This window comes from Asterias amurensis, chromosome 18 (assembly GCF_032118995.1).
Source record: "Asterias amurensis chromosome 18, ASM3211899v1".
Taxonomy (NCBI): domain Eukaryota; kingdom Metazoa; phylum Echinodermata; class Asteroidea; order Forcipulatida; family Asteriidae; genus Asterias; species Asterias amurensis.
In genome coordinates, this window is record NC_092665.1 from 1,015,093 (window position 1) to 1,035,017 (window position 19,925).

Below are 19,925 nucleotides of genomic sequence, written 5' to 3' on the forward strand. Positions count from 1 at the left end.
AAAGAGTCTTCATCTATTCTTTTATATTATATATATAAAGAGTTGGTGTACACATGACCACGTAAGGGTGGTGAACTTAACCATCTGTATATAGTGCATGTGCACACATTATTTTTATTCAATGTGTTTTTCTTCGGCAAACTGGTAACCCAGTCGCCCATAGAGAACACCATTAATCTGTTTGGGTTCTTTACTATCAATAGTACAATTGTTTCATAACGTTACGTAAAGTTTTTAGACGTCGCGTCGAGGAGTTTATCCGACCTATCTACTAACGTTATCACCAACAACTACGCATCTATAACAATAATAATAATAATAATAATAATAATCAGCAATAGAGTCAATTTGTCGTCACGTCAAGTTTTTAAAACCTGCAGGATGGTGGTGGTTTTCTTGAGTTTTACCTTCAGTTCCCACAGCAGTTGTTAAGCAATCAGCGTAAGAACAATAACAAATTTTTTTTTTCTTTTTTTTTTTTGAGAAGGGGGGGAAGTGTACACATAGGTGGGGGGAAACTACCTATTGTTCTCTTTTTTTCTTTTGTTTTTAAATCCAGAGAGGCTCCTCATTTTAATAATACACTTTTCTGCTATTACTACATTGATATATCCAATTATAACTGTACACTTAACGTTTTTTTAATCATATTCAGAGATCAAATAAAACAAGGCATTTAAATTGCGCCCGTGAAAGTTTGAGCAAGATGTTGGTGACACTTTTTTTTTTTTTTTTTTTTTTCACTTTTCCCCCTTTTTATTTATTTTAAAACAACTTCACAGTGAATAATGATTAAGGAGTACAAGACCCTTGGCATGACTCTTCAGAGATGCACAATAGACATTTTACTTCTGTTCCGAATGACGTACAATCAAACCCAGGCATTTCATGGCTGTGCCACCAGGCAGCGCAACTTCAGAAGCACAGAGCTGTGAGTAAATGCATAGGTCACTTCTGGTGTTATTTTCCAATTAAAAAGCAGTGCCAGTTTAAGGCAACGACATAACCATGCTAATGATTGGCATTTCGGCAAAATCATTCAATTGCAATTATCACTTAAAACTTTGTGTGAACTACATAGCACTTTGCTATAGTTTTGGATACCATACAGCTCACAAGATGCATATGAAACTTCATAGAAAATGTGTCATCTTTTGAAATTTGCTATAAGAGAATTTGGCTTAGCAAATTTTTGAAGTTGCATTTAAATTTGGCTTGACATTTTTCACCCATTTAACAATGCCGAGTGTACTCAAATAGTGTTTAATCCAGTGACTGAAGCATCCTGATCAATTAATGTTCTCCCTTATAGTTGTTTGACAATTCTTGTTAGCTTTTTACTGTAAAAACCTCCGGTTTGACTGTGTGAACTTTTCCATCCGTGCAAAGTGTAAAAAGTCTATTACGCATACAAGAGTCCATAGCACCTAGGGCTTTATCTACATACATGCTAACACACATATGCAAATTCTGGAAAAGAAGCAATTTACAGTTTCTGTGCGACAGATAAAATTCTTTCAAAGTATCTATTGACTTTTAAAACGGACCCGCTGTTCCCAAACTCGGAACTGCTTAATGGACCAAAACCAAGCATGGATGGACAACAGCCTGGCACCCTTTTTTTGCACCAAGAACTAGTATTACAATTGTGCAGGCGAGCGCAGGTAACCAGACAAAGATGGCGCTTGCATGATAAACCCCTGCGGGGGTATATTTTTTCTAAGCTTCGGTCCATTTATTTTATTTACATACCTTCAATCGTAAGGTGAATTAAAAGTTGTATTTTTTGGCCCCGAAAAAAAAAATTGAAAAACAACTTTACCTCTACATTGCTTGGTTTTTATCTAAAACTGCTAAGCAGGGTGTGGGCTAGCCACTTAGTGTAGTAAGCATTTTAAAGTGACCGCCAGCTATAACACTGATGGATCTACATTGCACATTAACTGGTAATCAGCATTATTTGCTCAGCTAAGTACACTTCCACCAAGCTTAGCAGTTTTTGCCAAGTTGAGAACCAGCGGATCTGTGAACGGTGCAGCTCACAATAAAAGCCCTGCATATAAAAACGATACAGTGAAATAAACTGCCATGACATATTTTATCCATGCAGTGGCCATCTTGGGTCAGACCCCCGCTATCGACATGGCACGGATTAACAGTGGGCCGCCACGTCATAGGTACCAGACTATTTCTGGTGCGAATGCTGGAAGGCATGACACAGATACAAAGTGCATAATCAGCCATCACATCGCAAGGTACCAGTCTGTATTGGTCACGGTGCCTGACTCATTGAGCCTCCTGGAACTTGGTTCACAGAAGAGACTCAAAACAAGAAGGCCACGGCATGGTAAATAAGATGTCAAGGCAGTCTGATGACGATGTGCTACTACTAAGAAACAGATTCACATTTAGTAACCTTTTCGTGGCTGCAAACAAGAATTGAAGAAAAAAAAAGAATCGTTTAGACAAATATCCTATACACAAACTCTATATCAAAAGTACATTAATTATGTCTTCGTGGGCTGCTAGCAATCTCCATATAACACCGACACTATTAAAAAGTGTACACTTTTTCCCCAACGGCCACATTGTTGTGCTGTTAACAAACAATTCTACCTCAAAAAAGGAAAAACCGAATTAAAAAAAAAATGTGAGAGTAATGCAAGAACGCTAGCTTACATGTCTTACAAAGTAATTACGACCACTCAAATTGTGTTTTTCTTTCTTTAATATAATCAAGAACGTGGCGCCCAAGGTGGCCCACAGAATCAACAGCAATGGTGCACATGTTATGAGGGTACCGCATACAGTACTGGCGTCCCGACTACACAGTCTACGATCACTATCTACAAAATGTTTGCGCACAGATTTTTATTTTTTTTTTCAACATTTCTTTTTTTTTTTCATTTTCTTTCTCTGCTCTGTAAGACAAAAATGCCATCCGTATTTTGCTTTCTTTTTAAATTGAAATCCTACCAGTGTTACACACAAAAGAAATGATTTTCTTAAAATCGTCAACAGCTTTGTGACTCTCCCCGCTCCCCCCTCCCCACTCCCAGATTTCCCCTACAACGATCTACAGAAGCATTGAGAGATGGGTGTCCGACCAAATTACAAAGTGAAAACCCTGCACACATAGCTTTTTTTTTTTTTTTTTTTTTTTTTACACAGATTTTAAACGTTCACGTCATTTCAAGTCACAATTTAATTTTTTTTTCCGTCCATGATACAAAAGTGTACTAGTTTAGGATGAAAAGGATCTATATCTTGATGGCTATGCAATTTTTTTTCTATTAATAAGTGTTAAAATTCATGACTTTTTTTTTTACTTTCTTATTAATTTTTTTTCTTAAATACACATACATCATATTAATACACAAAGAATCCAACGTCCTCACGTGCGACTATGCGATAGTACACAACACTACACATAATCCCCCATGAGAACTTGCAGATATACATAATTTCTGCTTCATTAAAAACATTTGGACTAACGTGTCATGTTTGTCGTTTCGTTTTCAACCCAATTCAGCTTCAAGACTGGCAATAAATTCATACACGAAACCCCACGATTTTTTTTCAATAACCAGATTTCACAAGGTATATCATATTGTTTCACTTTCCGAAATAAACAAATACCTATATTAATAAGCCTGCCCCCAAAAAACTTACAAGTATAGCTACTATTTATATATTTTTTTACTTATTTAGATTTTTTTCTTTAGCGTGTGCCGTAATAAAAGAAAAGACAGAACTACCACCTTTCTTTACAAGATGAGTTCTCACTGATCTGCAGCTGCTGATTGTAACTTTATCATATTATACTCAGTCCACTAATCCAATCCACTAATCCAGTCCACTAATCCAATCCACTAAAAGCTTTGCCGCACTACAAAAAAGCAAAGCCAATGTGATGTACACTGGTGTTGAGGGGAAGGGGGCTGACGACATCACATGCTATTTATAGCAGCCATGGGTTAAGGGGATAGTCTCCCAGATGCTGTGAGCACACTTTGCCAGCCAGATTGATAAAAAAAGCCTAGAAATACAGGCAGAGCTTTGTGTGAGCAAGCAGCTTCTCGTTTCACATGAGCTTCCAACCGATGCAACATTAGAACCAAAAAGTCTGTAAACTATATTATAATAAAGAGTGCTTTCTGTGGTTGAGTAAAAAATTCAACGCAATTCCAAAATCATATCCACCAGCGTACTGAGTATGTTTTTACGATGATTAACAGGCCAATAAGAGAGATAACATGTTAAAATGGTTGTATAAATACTAAAAACCAAATTAAATTGGTGAGTGTAATAAATCTGTTGCTCCACCTCACTGAGTTGAATAATTAAAAAATACTAAGTGGTTACAAAATACTGCCCCCGAAAAAAAACACTCAACGACGTAAAACTACACCAAACTTTATCTTGACATCAAGGCATTCGATCAAGATAAAAATGTATTAGCGTTTTTGTTTATTACACTCTTTCTCAAACCAAGGGTGAGAAGAGTTAAAACACTAGGGAGTCTTTCTGCCCAATGACCATGTAGCATATCACTGGAGAAAAGAAACGACCCCTCTCTCCCAAGCAATGCTCAGCTCAAAGAGAAGGCCGACCATCCAGCAGCAGATTTTCCGACCCAGTGTTTTTCATAACCAACATCGAGAATTGAACCATAACCTTAGATTCCTTTTAACCGATCATTTTATGTATGTATCTCAGATACATTTCCTTCCTTGACGAAGAAGAAACAGACTTCTCTGAAACCATTAAAGCCAGGAATTAACTGCTGCAAACTAGCCTGGGTAGAAGGGATATATTTCACCGTCATCACTCTCAAGTTTAATATAGTTTATTTTTTTACTTGGTTTAAATTCTGTCCCAAACGGCGGCGTATACAAATGATACCAACAATAAAGAGAGAAAAAAAAATAAACATCCTGAACATAAATATTAACCACTGTGTCACACATGCAGAGGTTAAGTTTGTTACTTTTTTTTTTTTTTTTTTCCTCTTTTTTTTTCTTTTAAACCGTACTTTCTGTGGGATTAGCTAAACTATCGTAATGGTGGTGAAAAATCTACACGTTCCCCATGCCACCCAATTCTATTCAACACTTAACCACTTGTGAAATTAAAAAATGAAATTGATCTTATACATGCATCTACGATGGATACATGTATAAGATAAAATGGGCTATTCATATTTCTTTTGAGTTTAATATATATATACTTTAAAACCCAAAACACAAAAGATTATTCCATTAGTTTATGAGATTCCTTAAAAATTCCAGCGAAGAAGATAACTGTTCTTTGTTACGTTGTAGAGGTGTGTGGTTTTTGGTTGTTGTTTTGTTTTTTTACTACTTATAAAGTCAGTCTGTGTCAAGTTTCACTCACAGATTACAAAAACTAGTTGAAAATAGGTAAGAAGCATCGAGGAACTTCGTTCTTTTAAAATGGCCACAGTTAGTACTTTTGTAAACAAAAACTCGGAGACTCACTCATGCTTTCCTAAAGAAACATTCCCCTTCCCCCCTGCCCCGCCCACTCTCCACATGCCAACTACGCAGATTCAAAATTAGTTAATACAGACCAAATAAAAACAAAAATATTTACACAAATAGCGCACACTTTACGATCATAGCTAATCTCCTTCGCCTGGAATTTTTAAAGTTGAGCACTAACCCACGAGAACGCCTTCTACGGGAAGTTAAAAAACGAATCAATGTTCGTCCCTCCTTCCCCCCGCCCAGATCTAAAATCCATTTCTGTCTCCCCACATCCTCTGAGCATGTCGTGCACAATTTATTACTTTCGATAAGACCACTAACACTTGGTATCCATTTTTTCTCAACACGTGCGCATTTAATGTAGATACTGTCTGAACGAAGCGCTAAACTTAAGCACTCGGACGGACACACACACACAACCCCGCCCAACTCTTAAGAAATCTGACAACACTCAATGGTTTTAGTATATATCCCTTTTCATTGGCAGAGCCCTACACGTGCACCGATGCACTACAATCAAAAACAGGGTCCAAAGAAGTGGGCAAAGTAGTGCATTAATCCTTTAAGTTTTCCCCCCCTGCAACGGGGGGTGCCCCCTTTACTTGGCTATGGGTCATGAAGATAGAAACTGTTCTCGGGAGCTGTTGGGGGTTAAGAGTGTGTACCCCTCATTAGCTGGTCAGGGGGTAACCCCCTCCCCTATTGCTCACGGGAGATTGTGTGTTTAGTTCCAGACTTTGAGGAAGCTATCCCAGGAGCCTGTGCATACTGCTATGCCGTCATCAGTCACTCCCAAGCAGCTGACGCGATTATCGTGGCCTGCCAGCACACCTACAAAGAACAAGCAAACAAGAAAAGAAACGTTAGGAACAGTCTTGAATAACTTACCCCTTGCACGACGCGTAGCGCATTTAGCCGAACCTATTATGTCTGCTATTTTGGCAGGCATGGCAGGCAAAAAGTACAGCGGAACTGACTCTAAAATGGCGGGCATGCACTGTGTACACTGTGCTGAATTGAAAAAGTTTCTGGCCAACACTCCATGTGTCAAGCAACTACCCTGTATTGATTTTATAAGGTTCCTTGATTTCGCAGTTTTGTTTGCTCTCGGCAAATCTGTACAACAAGCAAGTCTACATACGTCTGTACAATAAGCAAGTCTACGTAGTTGGTCCCAGAGGGGGCTTTTTTGGGTTGAGGTCTGTTCGACAAACTTACCTGCACGCTCTCCCTTCATAGAATCCCAGACATTGCAGTTGAAATCATCGTATCCAGCCATCAACAGACGACCACTCTTTGAGAAAGCTACCGACGTGATGCCGCAGATGATGTTGTCATGCGAGTATAGCATCAGCTCTTGATCGGCCCGGATGTCAAACAACCGGCAGGTGGCATCGTCAGAGCCGGTGGCGAAGGCATGGCCATTTGGGAAAAACTATCAAAGTGAAAGAAAGAGAGAGTTGAGTTTCATCCTGAAAATACCAGGCCTGTATGCTTCGTTTTTGAAAGGGCAAGGGCACCAAGGCATTTTTGTACATGGTAAAGGGCACCCTATGATGAAATTGTTAATTTCTACTGTAGCATTTTCAAGGGCACCAAGGGGGCTTTGAGGCAATCGACTTTGTTGCCTCCATGAAGTATCAGCCCTGAAATACCATTTACACAAAAACATTGCAACGACTTAGACAAACTTTTTCTGTAAGAATTTGTGTACACGGTTGTTAATGATCACAATAACAACACAGCAGGGGGTCAACTTGAAAGAATGACGGCTTAAATGCCTAAATGGTCATGAAGGGGTAAAACTTTAGGATAGTGGGCACTTTGGGAAACTTTCTTAGCAAGCACCGCGGCCACGATAGGAGAGGAACGTGTGCCTCCGCGTGATCCCAGATCAGATTGTTAAATACAAGGAGTGAAACTTACTGTTACGGCATTAATATCTGATTCGTGACCAGTGAATGTCTGCTTGCAGTTGCCTTCCCTTATATCCCATAGTTTTGCAGAGGCATCACAAGCACCGGACACGAACGTCCGGTTGTCGTTTGACACTGACAAGCTCATCACGTCTCCTGTGTGCCCGGTAAAACCTGTCGTCTGCTGCCCTGTCTCTATGTCCCAAAGGCCACTGTGGGTTGAAGGAGGGAGAAAAGCATATTGATGTCACCAGACTAAATAGGGAAAAGTTCTTTCACTGACAATGTCTGAAGCCATTTGAAACATTCAAATGAACACTCTGGGAAAGCTGGGAATCTTTCGAGATTTCAATTTGTACAAATCAACACATCTACTCTTCTTGTGACGTTCCAGAGCTGTCAACATTTGCATCTTGCAATCAGAGAGATCTACTACAGCAGTCAGGGAGATAATTAGAACCACATTCAACATCATAGTGAAACAGTTTTCATAATGAGGGAATCATTTTCATATTTGTTAATCAGAACACGAAGACAGAATGGTTTATTTTCAGGAAATGTTGGGCAGAAAAAGGGTGAGCAGCACTGGAAGTTTCTACTGTTTAGCAGACTCTCAGAATTACAACCCCCAACACTAGGTATTGCCTGTATAGTCTAGATGCTGACTTGGCAAGTACATGTTCTTGTCCATCATTCTTGACCATCAACAAATGATATCCCATGAATTGCAGTTGATTGATCTCTACTAGGCAGTCAATTCGCAAATGTTTATCAGGGATGAGAAATTTCAGATTATTATGCAAGAGTCTATGAGTGATGGATTCATACAAAGCGATGAGTGGATACTGTCTACATATTTTAGCACAAAGGGATTACTATAAACAAGGTTGTACTTACCATGACATATCTCCTGAACTAGTTACAATCTGGGTATCATCAATGAAACGGCAGCATGAAAGGTAACCTGTGGGTGCAATCAAAAGAAGGCGTTAACGTTAAAATATTTGTTGGGTGTGGGGAAGGGGGGAAACGAGGGACTAGGTGCAGACCTCAATGCTGTCAAAATGTAAGTGCGGTGCAGACCTCAATGCTGTCAACCGGGTTCCAAGGGTTAGTATTGTGGGTCCAAAACAGCAAGGGACACCTCAGGTCTCCGCAGTACATGGCCATTTATGAGGGAAGTCATAACTAAGTCATTTGGGTTTGGGTTTTGGATTTTGGGGTTTAATGGTTTTGGGGGTTAGGGTCTTAGGTTCAGGGGTTAGATTTTGGGGTTTGCTCTTACCGGTATGCCCTGGCAATTCTCTGCTGACGCGGACATTTCCTTCCCTCGTCTTGAGGCTATAGATTGAACAGATATTATCCAGACCACCGCATGCCACATAACTACCCGATGGTGCGTAGGCACAGGTCATAACCCAGCTAGATCTCAGGGGAATTGCATGGACCTATCATAAAGTGAGAAAGAAAAACGAAATCATTACTCTGTTCAATCAAGTCAAATTATTTAAACGACACCATTCGCTTACATGAAGACAAGTAAGGCACCCACATGTACTTCGAAGCAACAGAGGCAATTGCTTCCATGCCACTGGTCACTCCTTGGTGCCCACTGAAATGTTCAGATAGAAATTTACATTTCCCTCAAAGACATGCCCTTACTGCAGCAAGCCGGAAACGTCACGAGAGACAACAAAGGCATTTACTTCTGAACATACACATGGCCAACGCCTTGGTGCCCCTTGACATGTTCAAGTCCCTTATTGAGGTGCCCTATACTAACAAAGAACTGCCTTGCCTGGACTTAACTTAGCTCTTCAAGGACAAAGCATCATACATGAAAGCAACAAACTCTTATGCAGACGATCTACATGTATGCCCTTGGTTCACCTATTTCACTGATAAGACAACCTGGCAGAGTCTCATAAAAACTGCAGCTTGGTGTCTATTTTTTACTCTACTTGCTTTCCAGAGTTTAATTGTGGTAAATATTTTTTAAGATGGCGCCTGTGCATATGGCTCACTTCCTCATTTCATGTGTTAAAGCAACAGCCATCTTGCCCTTCATGTGCAAGTCACAATGACCAGGCACATTTACCATAGGCTACATATACCAGCTGCATTCAGATTGCACAAAAGGCCAGTTAAAAAAGCAGAGGATGCTTTTCACGAGATGACAAATGAACACGTTCCAGAAAACCTGTGTCTATTTCCTGTCACACCTGATAGTGCGGTGACTTTTTGTCGGTTCGACACGAGTGGGCATGACAGTATACCACAGAAACATGCAACCTTGCTGTCAGTGTTGTAGCCAGTGGCCGGTACTGGGCGGGCCTGCCCATTAGCATACTAAACAAAATTGCCCAGCACTCTCCGTTATAGCGTACCTTATTGGTTGACTGAGAATCCCATACTATCAACTTGCCGTCTTGTGATGCGCTCACTAGGTTTCTGCTGTAAACGTCAAGAAAAACAAAGGAAGGGAAAATGGTCAGAATGGGATATGAACAGCAAGACTTCGGTTCAACTTTATGGCTCTTAGAACTATGCATTTGTAATTCTGTGGTAAGCAGAGCCATGAAATTGGGCCCTTCTAGCAAAAGTCTTGGGTTATGTAACAAACACAATGATGACCGATGAAGTGGTCGCAAAGGTTTTCAAATCAACAATTTTGCAGAGTTGCCCTTAAGGGAAAATTTTGTTTGCTGCTGCTCATGCTGTATAATTACTTACCAATATCTCATATGCAGAGATGAGAATAAGTAAATGTGAAAATTCCTGATATTTACAATTCAGGTTTATAGACTGTGCATTGAGCTAGAAATAAAAAACTACAATTTTGGACACAATGTGGACTATTTTTGTCTCCCTTTTGTGACTGTGTTTCTTCTTTCAAGGAAAATTTGGACGCTAAGGGAAATTCTGAGAATTTTTTTACCTCAATTTGATTCTGGTCTTGAAAGTTTTACAAGCTCTGAAATTGTGGAGTTTTCTCCTCCAATCATGAATCCTGCTGTCATTTAGGAAGACATGGGTTAAAGAACTAAAGTGTGGGAAGTCCTATGCATCCTCTTTTGTGGTAATGGGTGCCAAGTTTGCAATGATTGTTTCAACGGGTTGAAACTGAGGGGGGGGGGGTTGTGGAATACTATACCTTGAGTCTGAACCCCAATGCATGGCATAGATTTTGGCTAAGTGGCCTCGAAGTGTGCGTCTAGTTCTCATTTGGATCCTTCCTATTGAGTCCATATTAGATGTGATGGTAGCAAGGGAACTATCGTTGACTGCTTTTCTGGCATCCTGCAATGGGAGAAACAATGCAAAAAGGTGGCTTGTTAAAGACATAGTTTAATCAAGAAATTCCATAGCTATCAAAACAATCTCATTCGATGAAATTCTTCAAAATTTTTCATTTAATCCTGTACTCCATCATAAAATATCTGAAGTACAAGAAGGAATGTGGGACCTTCTTTCAAGAAAGATAGATAAATATATACATTACAATATAATAACAATTTGAAATATTTCTGTGTTCAACATCACAGCAACAAAACATTCCTAATCCTAGGAAAATAAAAGCTGAACACCAGACATCTTTGAGAGGGTAAGCCCATTTTCATTTTGCAAAGGGCACTTCCATTTACAAATCTTTAAAGTCTGTAGGCAAACAATTGAAGGGACACCAAGGCTAAGGCAAGGGGCAATAGAGATCATGGCCTCTGTAACCCATGTGTTATTTCCATGCATGTTTAAAGTATGGATGCATGATAAGAGCCCCCCCCCCCAACCCACAAAAATATTCACACCAGCAAATAAAGAATTGGTATTGTACAATAAAAACATATTGTTAAATGAACCGGTAAACATGCTAAATAGCATACCTCAGAACAATTTGATGAATCTGAGGTAAGATTCCAAAATGTTAGAGTGCATCATTCGGAAGCATCCAACAATAATCAAAACGTATTCCCTGGAATCAACTTCCCGTGTGAATTTTTTTTTAACTTCAGGCAAAGTAAATTCAACGAATTGAGCCGGCAACTTTGTAGACTTAATTTCCAAGGAATAAGAAAAAACATCCTGCAAAATGGCAAAATTCTGGGAAAGCCAATTCCATAAAAATGGGGACTAATAAATTGGGGCGCGCTTATTCATACTTAATAAGCACTAAGTCAATATTGTGACCGGAAGATGTTGTGGCAAAAGTAAAAAGGAATTCATGAATACATGTATTTTGGAACATCAGGCCTTGATGCTTCCTCTTTTAAAGAGCAGGGGCATTAAGGCCGTTTCTCCTTGGTAAAGAGCACCTCTATGCAAGGTTTTAAGCCAGGGTGTAAAAGGGTGCCAAATCTTGGTGCAAGTTTTAAAACTGGGTGTCCAAATCGTTCACTTCCAATAATGACATGTAAACGACAGATAAAGCAGGGTGTTATAATTTAAAACAGAGTGTCCAAATTTGAGACACCTTTCTGGTTGACACTATGCCTCTATGAGAAAGATTTTCTTTGAGAACATTTCAAAGGCACCAAGGCAATGACCAGGGGCAACAGCTTGCCTACCCGAAAAAAGGCCTGAAATATTTGTTGGAGTATGTGTATTTCACTGCATCCCAATTTGATCAACACATACATGTCTACTTTCAAACCAAACACAGTTAATACCCTTGGCCTAATAATCATAATATGATCTTTATGGTTGAAAATTACAGTGGCTTTACTATAAACGGTGGTCGTCTCTACATTTCCCAACCCTGAAACAGCTCATAAACAATGAACTGTTTTCAGGCTTGTGTCATGACAATAGACCTTCTCAAATTAAATTGCCCTCAATAAATTGCACTACCCCAAAAAACACAGATGTTTTGCATCATGATATGAGGCAATAACATTCAAATCGATAACATCCAAAGGTCGCCATCCACATTTATTTGTAATTGTAGTAGTGGTTATTTCAAAAAGATGGAATTTGTATAGATTGCATTTTTAAACCTTGGAGAAAGGAAATAACCAGAGTAGGCATGCAGTAGCTAAGATCATCACAATGCCCAAGAAACGGCAACAAAGGCCCCCAGACTGCTGAATAAAGAGTACCACAACAACAACAGACATGAGTCTGCCATACCTCTCCTCTGCATATCATTACCATGCACCACCCAGCACCTAATATTCACAACACAGCCCCTGCCAGGATGATTCAGTGCAGGCAGGCAGCTTACAGCATACAAGGCTCTTTCTTATGCAGGGGGTATATCATTGATGCACATTGGCTGTACATACTACGCACAAGCCAGCCACAGCACACCCACAGTGGCTGATGATTCAACACATAATAGATGCTGGTTTATGTTAATTAAAATGGTACTGGTTGTATAGTCTGTGCATGGTATACTCCCTGCATGACTGTGTGTACATGTAGGCCTATTATGTGTTGTTGACAACTGGGTGCTATTCAAATAGAAACCTTACTGCCAGTGTGGGATTAGATTATACACAACTATTGCGAGTTGATATGGACAACTTTAGAACAGTCATTCAATTAACTGATGAAATATGGAAAACAATATTTCTTCTGAAGCGAATTTGAAGACAATTTATTTGATTTGAGGGAGAAGCTTGTATTTTTGCCATATTTTTACGGTCAAATTGGTGGGAAAACAAAAGACCTCTACGAAACGTGGCTTTTGCAAATAACTGATCACATCAAAAATTAAAACTAAAAAGTATTTTACAACAAAAATATAATTAGCTATGCTCAATACTTTAGATGTATGTAAAATTATATGCACACAAAGGTGATTTATGTTTTGGCATTGAATTGAAACATAACCATTTTTACCTAGACCTTGTCACATGACTTGCAGGGCAACAGAAACAAAACTGGCTAGAAATGAGTTTTTGAGACAGCAATTCTACTGAAGGATGATAAGCACGAAATTGAAAATAATGGGCCTTTATATTAAAAGAAACTGGCTCATTTGTTTCTTAACATTATGTTTATCTTTGGTTTTAAAGGCCCTACTTTGCAATCTGGGGCAATCTTAATGGTTTTACTTGATGATGATTTTAAGTGAACTTGATCACTGTCCAAAACACACAAATAAATAGAACACAAAAAACTAATGAAATGTTCAATCCAACAATTCAAATATTTTGGCCCCAATACGCTAGCTTGTACATTGGCTGAATCCTGATGAAATCCTAATGACAAACATTGTTTCAAAACAAACTTTTATTTCTCAATGTTAGCATCTTTACGGAAGGGAATCTGTATGAGAAAAAAAACATCATGCCAGTCAAAACATTTCAGGAATGTGATGAATGCAGGATAAACTTTATACTTGATTCTTAAAGACACTGGGCACCTTTGGTAATTGTCAAAGACCAGTCTTCTCACTTGGTGTATCTCAACATATGCTTAAAATAACAAACCTGTGAAAATTTAAACTCAATTGGTCATCGATGTTGCAAGATAACAATGGAAGAGAAAAAAAACTTTGTCACACGAAATTGTGTGCTTTCAGATGCTTGATTTTGGGACCTCAAAATCAAAATTCTGAAGTCTCAAAATCAAATTCAAATACTTAAGTAGAAAATTACTTCTTTCTTGAAAACTACATTACTCCAGAGGGAGCAGTTTCTCACAATGTTTTACACTATATCAATAGCTCTCCATTCCTTGATACCAAGTAAGTTTTTATGCCAACAATTATTTTGAGTAATTACCATTAGTGTCCAGTGCCTTTAAAGGCTTTTGGGACCTTTTATAGATCAAGTTTTTAGCCATATGAATCCCTATGAAGTTCTGTGAGATCTGCTGGGTTTTTTTTGTACATCCTGTGTCCAGCACATTAACATAATAGGCTATAAATCGTGTTCTGGTTTCTAACTAAGCAAATAGATTCCCATCTGAATTTGCATACTGTTGATGAGGAAGTTCCTTGCAGGGAGGAAATCCGAATGAATTTATCACATCCCTTGTATTTTGATTTCCACCAAATCCCATGGCAATTGATGTGCAAAGAAACTGACAGGGCTTAACCAGGTTTTTATTTTTAAAAAAAAATAGATATTTTCTCTGAACGACCAAGTTGAAAAGAAAGTTGGATTTCTTTGGGTTGTTTACATGACAGTGTTTCCCCCTTCCCCCAAAACAATCAAGTAGAAATAACACACACTAAACAGTTATAAATAAAAACAGTATCAAATCTAACAAAATAAGGTACAGGACTAGTAAAACTTGAAAATACATGTGAAGAGTTGGTTAAAAAAAAGACCAAAAAGGGAGGGGGAGTGGTTAAAAAAAAAGCAAAATAAATGAAAAATTGTGAGAAGAAGAAATATGGGGGAAAATTAACTGTTGAATGGAAAAAATATTGTTCTTATAAAATGTCATCCCTCCCCTGGCCCCTCTAGAACCCTGTGTGAAGATTTGAGAGTACATGTAATGTACACGTACATTTGTACCAATACCACGTTCAGGCAGGCAAGCAAGTTTTGTCCTTGCTAAAATTAGCGTGATTTTACAACTTCATAAAAAATACTCAAACAAAAGAAAAGGATTGATTTTTGATCACCCATCTCCTACTACTAAACTGCCTTTTTTTATGGCTTTGTCACATTCAAATTTCCATTATAATCGGACCTGCCCGCTATCCCCAGCAAGTCCAGCTGTTTTAAAGCCCGAGATGGACAGCTGTGGCGTGATGTCTTCATTCAACCCATTGCCACGGCCACCATGCATAAATTATAAAAAAACAGGATGGCAAAGTGAGTCCTCCGGCCTTTGTTTCTTTGAATAAAAAAAAAAAAAAAAAAAGCTTGACGTCGTGAGATGCGTGTACATTCCCTCAATTATTTGTTGTTGCTTAGTAACTGCATCCAAAGCAGTAACAATCGCGGTGTGCGATGACAAGACCTCCAGTTTAAAAATACACGACAGTAAATTTTTAGTATCAGAAACAACTACATGATACACCTTTTTTTTTTTAACAGTACATTCCTCAGCCAAAGCTGGCTCCCAAAAAGATTACCACCGTCTCTGCCTCTGGTTAATTCTTTATTTCTTGTTTTTAGTACATGACAAACCCATTTGAATGATTCCACAAAAAATTGCAGCCCAAATTCCACGAATATTTTTGAAAATGTCTGGCCTAAGGCCTAGATATTTTGGTGTACACTTTTATACATTTTACTGTAAATTTTATGTCTTTTTCTCTTTTTATCTTCTTCGTTGTTGGGAGGTTTTGTGGAAAAAAAATTAATGAATAAAAGTAAACACTTGATGCTTTCTAAAAAAATAAAAAATAAGATGACAATCAAGTTAAAGTGGGGAGAATATCATGCCCGGTGTAGATGCAATGGTACAGAGAAATTTGACAGCCATACAAATTCTCTTAGAAAGGCTTGTTCATTTGACCACTGGGCTACTTAAACTTCCTTTGGGCAAGTGAAATACACAGCCTACAAGCCTGGTGGGCAATGAGGGCTGTATGCTTTGTTTTTGAAAGGGCAAGTGCACCAAGGCATTTTCTCCTTGGTAAAGGGCACCCTATAAGGATATTGTAAACTTCTAATCGAGCAGTTCAAGGGCACCAAGGCAATGACCGGGGGCATGGAGGCAATCCCGATGGGGGCAATTGCCCTTGTTGCCTCAATGAAGTATCATGTATGTACTTTACAAAGGCCTATCCAGCCGTAGCAGTAAAAACAGGCGTAGTGGAACATTTGAGACTGTTGGAAGAATTACCTTCTTCAGAAAAATATGTTTTCTAAATCTGACAAAAATGACACTGAGAACACGTAGGCCATGCCTCTGTTGCCCAGTCTTGGCACCCAAAGTTCTCCATAGACTTTTAGATTTCCCGATGGTGGGGCCTTTCGCAAAATGAAAACATCCTTGCCCTTTCAAAGATGAATTCCAAAGCCAGTGCTTGTCAAAAATGAAGAAGCACAAAGAATTTTGTTTTTACGCTGGCACCCTTGGATATTATAACAAAAGTGGGTGAATCAACAAGATGGATAATTGGTATTTTCAACTAACATCAGACAAGACCTGTACTTTTTGTTTGCAATTATTCCTGTCAACATCGCAGTGGAACATTTACAACAAAGGGTCAAAATACTGTTATTGCCATTTTTATTTTAGATTTCACGATTTATGTTGCCCTTTGAATTAATGAAAACATTTATCTCAGCTATCATTTTTCCAGAGTTCAATTCCAGCTCATTAATATCACACCTGACGAGCCATTTTAGAGCAGAAATGGCTATACCCAACCCTGAGGGAATTGTTGCCCTGTGCGGAGGCAGACGGTTACCGTCAGAATTCATTTCATCGCCATGAATCAATAAAAAAAACGGCCGTATGAGGCAAACTTAGAGGGAACAGCACCACACAGCGTTGCCTGGATACAGCGCCTGTACTACTCAGCAAAATGGCCTATGTTGTCTTTTGTGTGCCATGGAGGCCAAGCGTGAGGAGATGATTGGGGGAGGGGGGGGAGAGACCGTTCTTTTTGTGAACACTGAAAGGGAGCATGGGCAATATTATTATGAGATCAAGGTGTGAAATGGAATCGGCTACCGGTTCACTGGATTTTTTCTTCTGACTTCAAAATGCAGGAAGCGAGTAAAAAACAAACTAATACTGCTTTAGTAGATCAACCTCTCATGAAATATTTCTTCCATAAGGAAATGTCACGTAGGCAACTTCTCCAAATCATTGGTACCCTGGTACCCTTCTTGCATTTTCGTAGAAATGCGGCATTGATCATAAGTATTCCATTTGGTGATAATAAATTAGCAGTAAATACATGGAATATGAAACCAAGACACTAACGAGATTAAGATTCCTATAAAGGTGGACAAAACCCGTGGTAATAGCAAACCAATGTTGAATAACTGGCGTTAAATGGGGAATGCGTTTCTGTCACGCTAGAAGAGAAAAACCATGATACATGCATCCCACAGCGTTATTCAATTTCACAGACTAGGATAATGTGCAGGGTATGGTGAGTCATCACATGACATATCAACCACCAACATGCACAATGAGCTTGGGCAAGCCTCCCCCATCCCCCGCCCTCTTTCCTCCCAAAGATTTAAGCATTGTTTCCCATCACGACAAGGGGTCCAAATTTCCACTGGTTCACAGGCATGGGGCCCTTTTCAGAATGGCAGGGGCACCTAGGCATTTTCTTCTTGGTAATGTACATGTAGGGCATCTCTACAAGGAAACTGTACTGTGGGTAGGCAGCTTAACAGCATCTTGTCAGCCTTGGTATTTCATCTTTAAAATGGCAAGGCCATTGTCATATTGCAAAGGGCACTTCCTGTAATGCCGGTGGAAATTTTTAAGGTTTAATGGTTACAGTTTGAATGCCAAGACCAGGACAACGGTTTAATTTCAGGCATGCCTTGAGTATCTTTGCCCATCTCAAACATTTGTATTTTGGCTTTTAGTCATTGCTCATCTGTGTATTTATACCAAGTTCTGAGAGCTACAATTCTATCTTTAATTTGAGATGAACAACCGCCTTTGTGCCTGCCACAATAAATAGCTACAAATCACTCAGAGGCAGCGCTTGATGTGCAATCTATGCAAAATGCACTTTCATCTACCCCTTTTTAATTTATGAATGATTTACGTCAATGTCGTCAAAGGTGAGAAGGGATAACATATACTTGGGGAGGGGTTTATGCTTAATCGGATTGACTTCAAGTATCTTCACAAAAATATTTCAGGGGGAAACAAATATTGTGTCCTTTAATTTGTACAGAATCATTGAACACCTAATACGATTAAATCCCCAAATAACTTCAACAATCTACAGAATTATTTCTCTAGGAAAATATGATTAGAAAGGAATTATTAACTGATTTGCTGGTGTGAAGTAAAACACCTATTATAAGTTGTTCTTGTATAAGGAAAACACCATTTCTTTACAAAATCAGCAACTGCTGAAGCATGGTGGGGTGTCCTTTTTTTCTTTTTTTCTTTTCTTATTTAAACCTGTCCGTCATTTGCTTTGAATTTTAATGAAAACTGTTTTTAAGACAACTTTTTTAACAACATATTGCAATGAAAGTAAAAAAGAGATAGCTACAATGTCCAGGTTGCCATGTAAATTGTATAACCACGGCCTACTGTATGATTAAAGGGAAGTTCACAATATTTTTTAAACGGCTAATTGCAAGAACATCAATTTGTTTGTCGGTCAACATTGTGCATGTTTTGTCTTCTAACATAAAACACTGTTTTCATTTTTGCAGTAAATTACTGTAATGGCAGATATTCCTTCCGTTTTTCATGACAAACAAAAAAACAAAGCGGAAAAGAAATTAATACATTAAAAATACATTAATATTAATACATCAAAACAACAAACACAGATATTTCCACTGCTAAACAAAAACATTAAATTTTGGAACTACTTACTCGTATTTGATTTTTGAGGGTATCAACCTCTTGTCTTAGTTGTTCTAACTCCGTCATTATGATAGCTTTCTAAATTTATCAAATCTGCAAAAAGATAATAGGAAAACAAAATTGCAATTAGAAAAGTAAACTGCTGACAATTATTCCCTAAAACACAAGGAACGGTTTCAGCATCAAAGAGCTTCACAAAAAATATATCCATAAGCACTACAAAGCAAAGACAAAAATACACGCATTGAGTTAGAATTGTACCTTGTTAGCCACAAAAACAAATGCTGTATTTAATTACGCATCCGATTTGCCATGTATTTCTAAACTGCTCACAACCCAGCATTACAAACCAACATTGATCCTGTTTTTTCTTTCTTCACAAAATGACCTTAGTCACCATTTCATCAACCAACGACTCGTGTTTTTGATGAAGATGAAGTCTGTGTATTACAAAAGCACTACGCATAAGCAGCCGTTGCGCTGCCCTACCTGACTACACGAAGGTGGGGTTTGACTAGATTATATAGTCGACTGTCTCCACATAGCTTGACTCCCGCATAATGAGAGGCACGTATTATACATGGTACATTATGCACAGGCTCCACAGTGTACATGCATGCAGCCGTGTCTATGCCCCGTGTAGTGATGTATTCGATCTATGAGCACCACTATACAAGCCCATGGTGTTGGCTGTGCATAAATTTTCAGCCATCGTCTGGAAATTGTGCCGGGTTGGTTGGAAAAGGCAATGCATGTTGTGCGAATGGGTTAGTACTTGAACATTTGTATCCACTGCAATAATTTCAGCAAAGTCATTGAAATCCAACAAAATTTTGTTTTATTTAGTATTTCAGTTTTTTTTTTAAAGAAAAGAAATTGATATTTTGTTTAGGTTTTCCCCATAAGAAAAATGTACATATTCTGCGCATTCACCCCTGAGATATTTGGTTGTCATGGGAACCAGGTTTAGCAACACTGCGAAAGAAGATATCTTTCGCTATTGACAACATGTACAACCATTGTTCTCCCCATAAAATAAAACAATAATCATGCAGAAGGAAGAAAAACA

At 38.6% G+C, this 19,925-nt stretch overlaps 1 protein-coding gene across 1 annotated transcript in view; it reads right to left on the reverse strand.

Moving 5' to 3' along the window:
• Positions 1-446: 446 nt before the first annotated feature.
• Positions 447-19,925, reverse strand: part of LOC139950354 (guanine nucleotide-binding protein subunit beta-1) — a 29,442-nt gene continuing 9,963 nt past the window's right edge. The window contains exons 3-10 of the mRNA XM_071948974.1: positions 18,866-18,949; positions 10,581-10,726; positions 9,814-9,880; positions 8,712-8,874; positions 8,324-8,390; positions 7,437-7,638; positions 6,729-6,945; positions 447-6,341 (exon numbers count right to left, since the gene is read on the reverse strand). Of these exons, the coding sequence (XP_071805075.1) occupies positions 6,235-6,341; positions 6,729-6,945; positions 7,437-7,638; positions 8,324-8,390; positions 8,712-8,874; positions 9,814-9,880; positions 10,581-10,726; positions 18,866-18,922 (1,026 nt within the window). The 5' untranslated portion in view covers positions 18,923-18,949 and the 3' untranslated portion in view covers positions 447-6,234. The remainder of the gene's footprint in view (positions 6,342-6,728; positions 6,946-7,436; positions 7,639-8,323; positions 8,391-8,711; positions 8,875-9,813; positions 9,881-10,580; positions 10,727-18,865; positions 18,950-19,925) is intronic.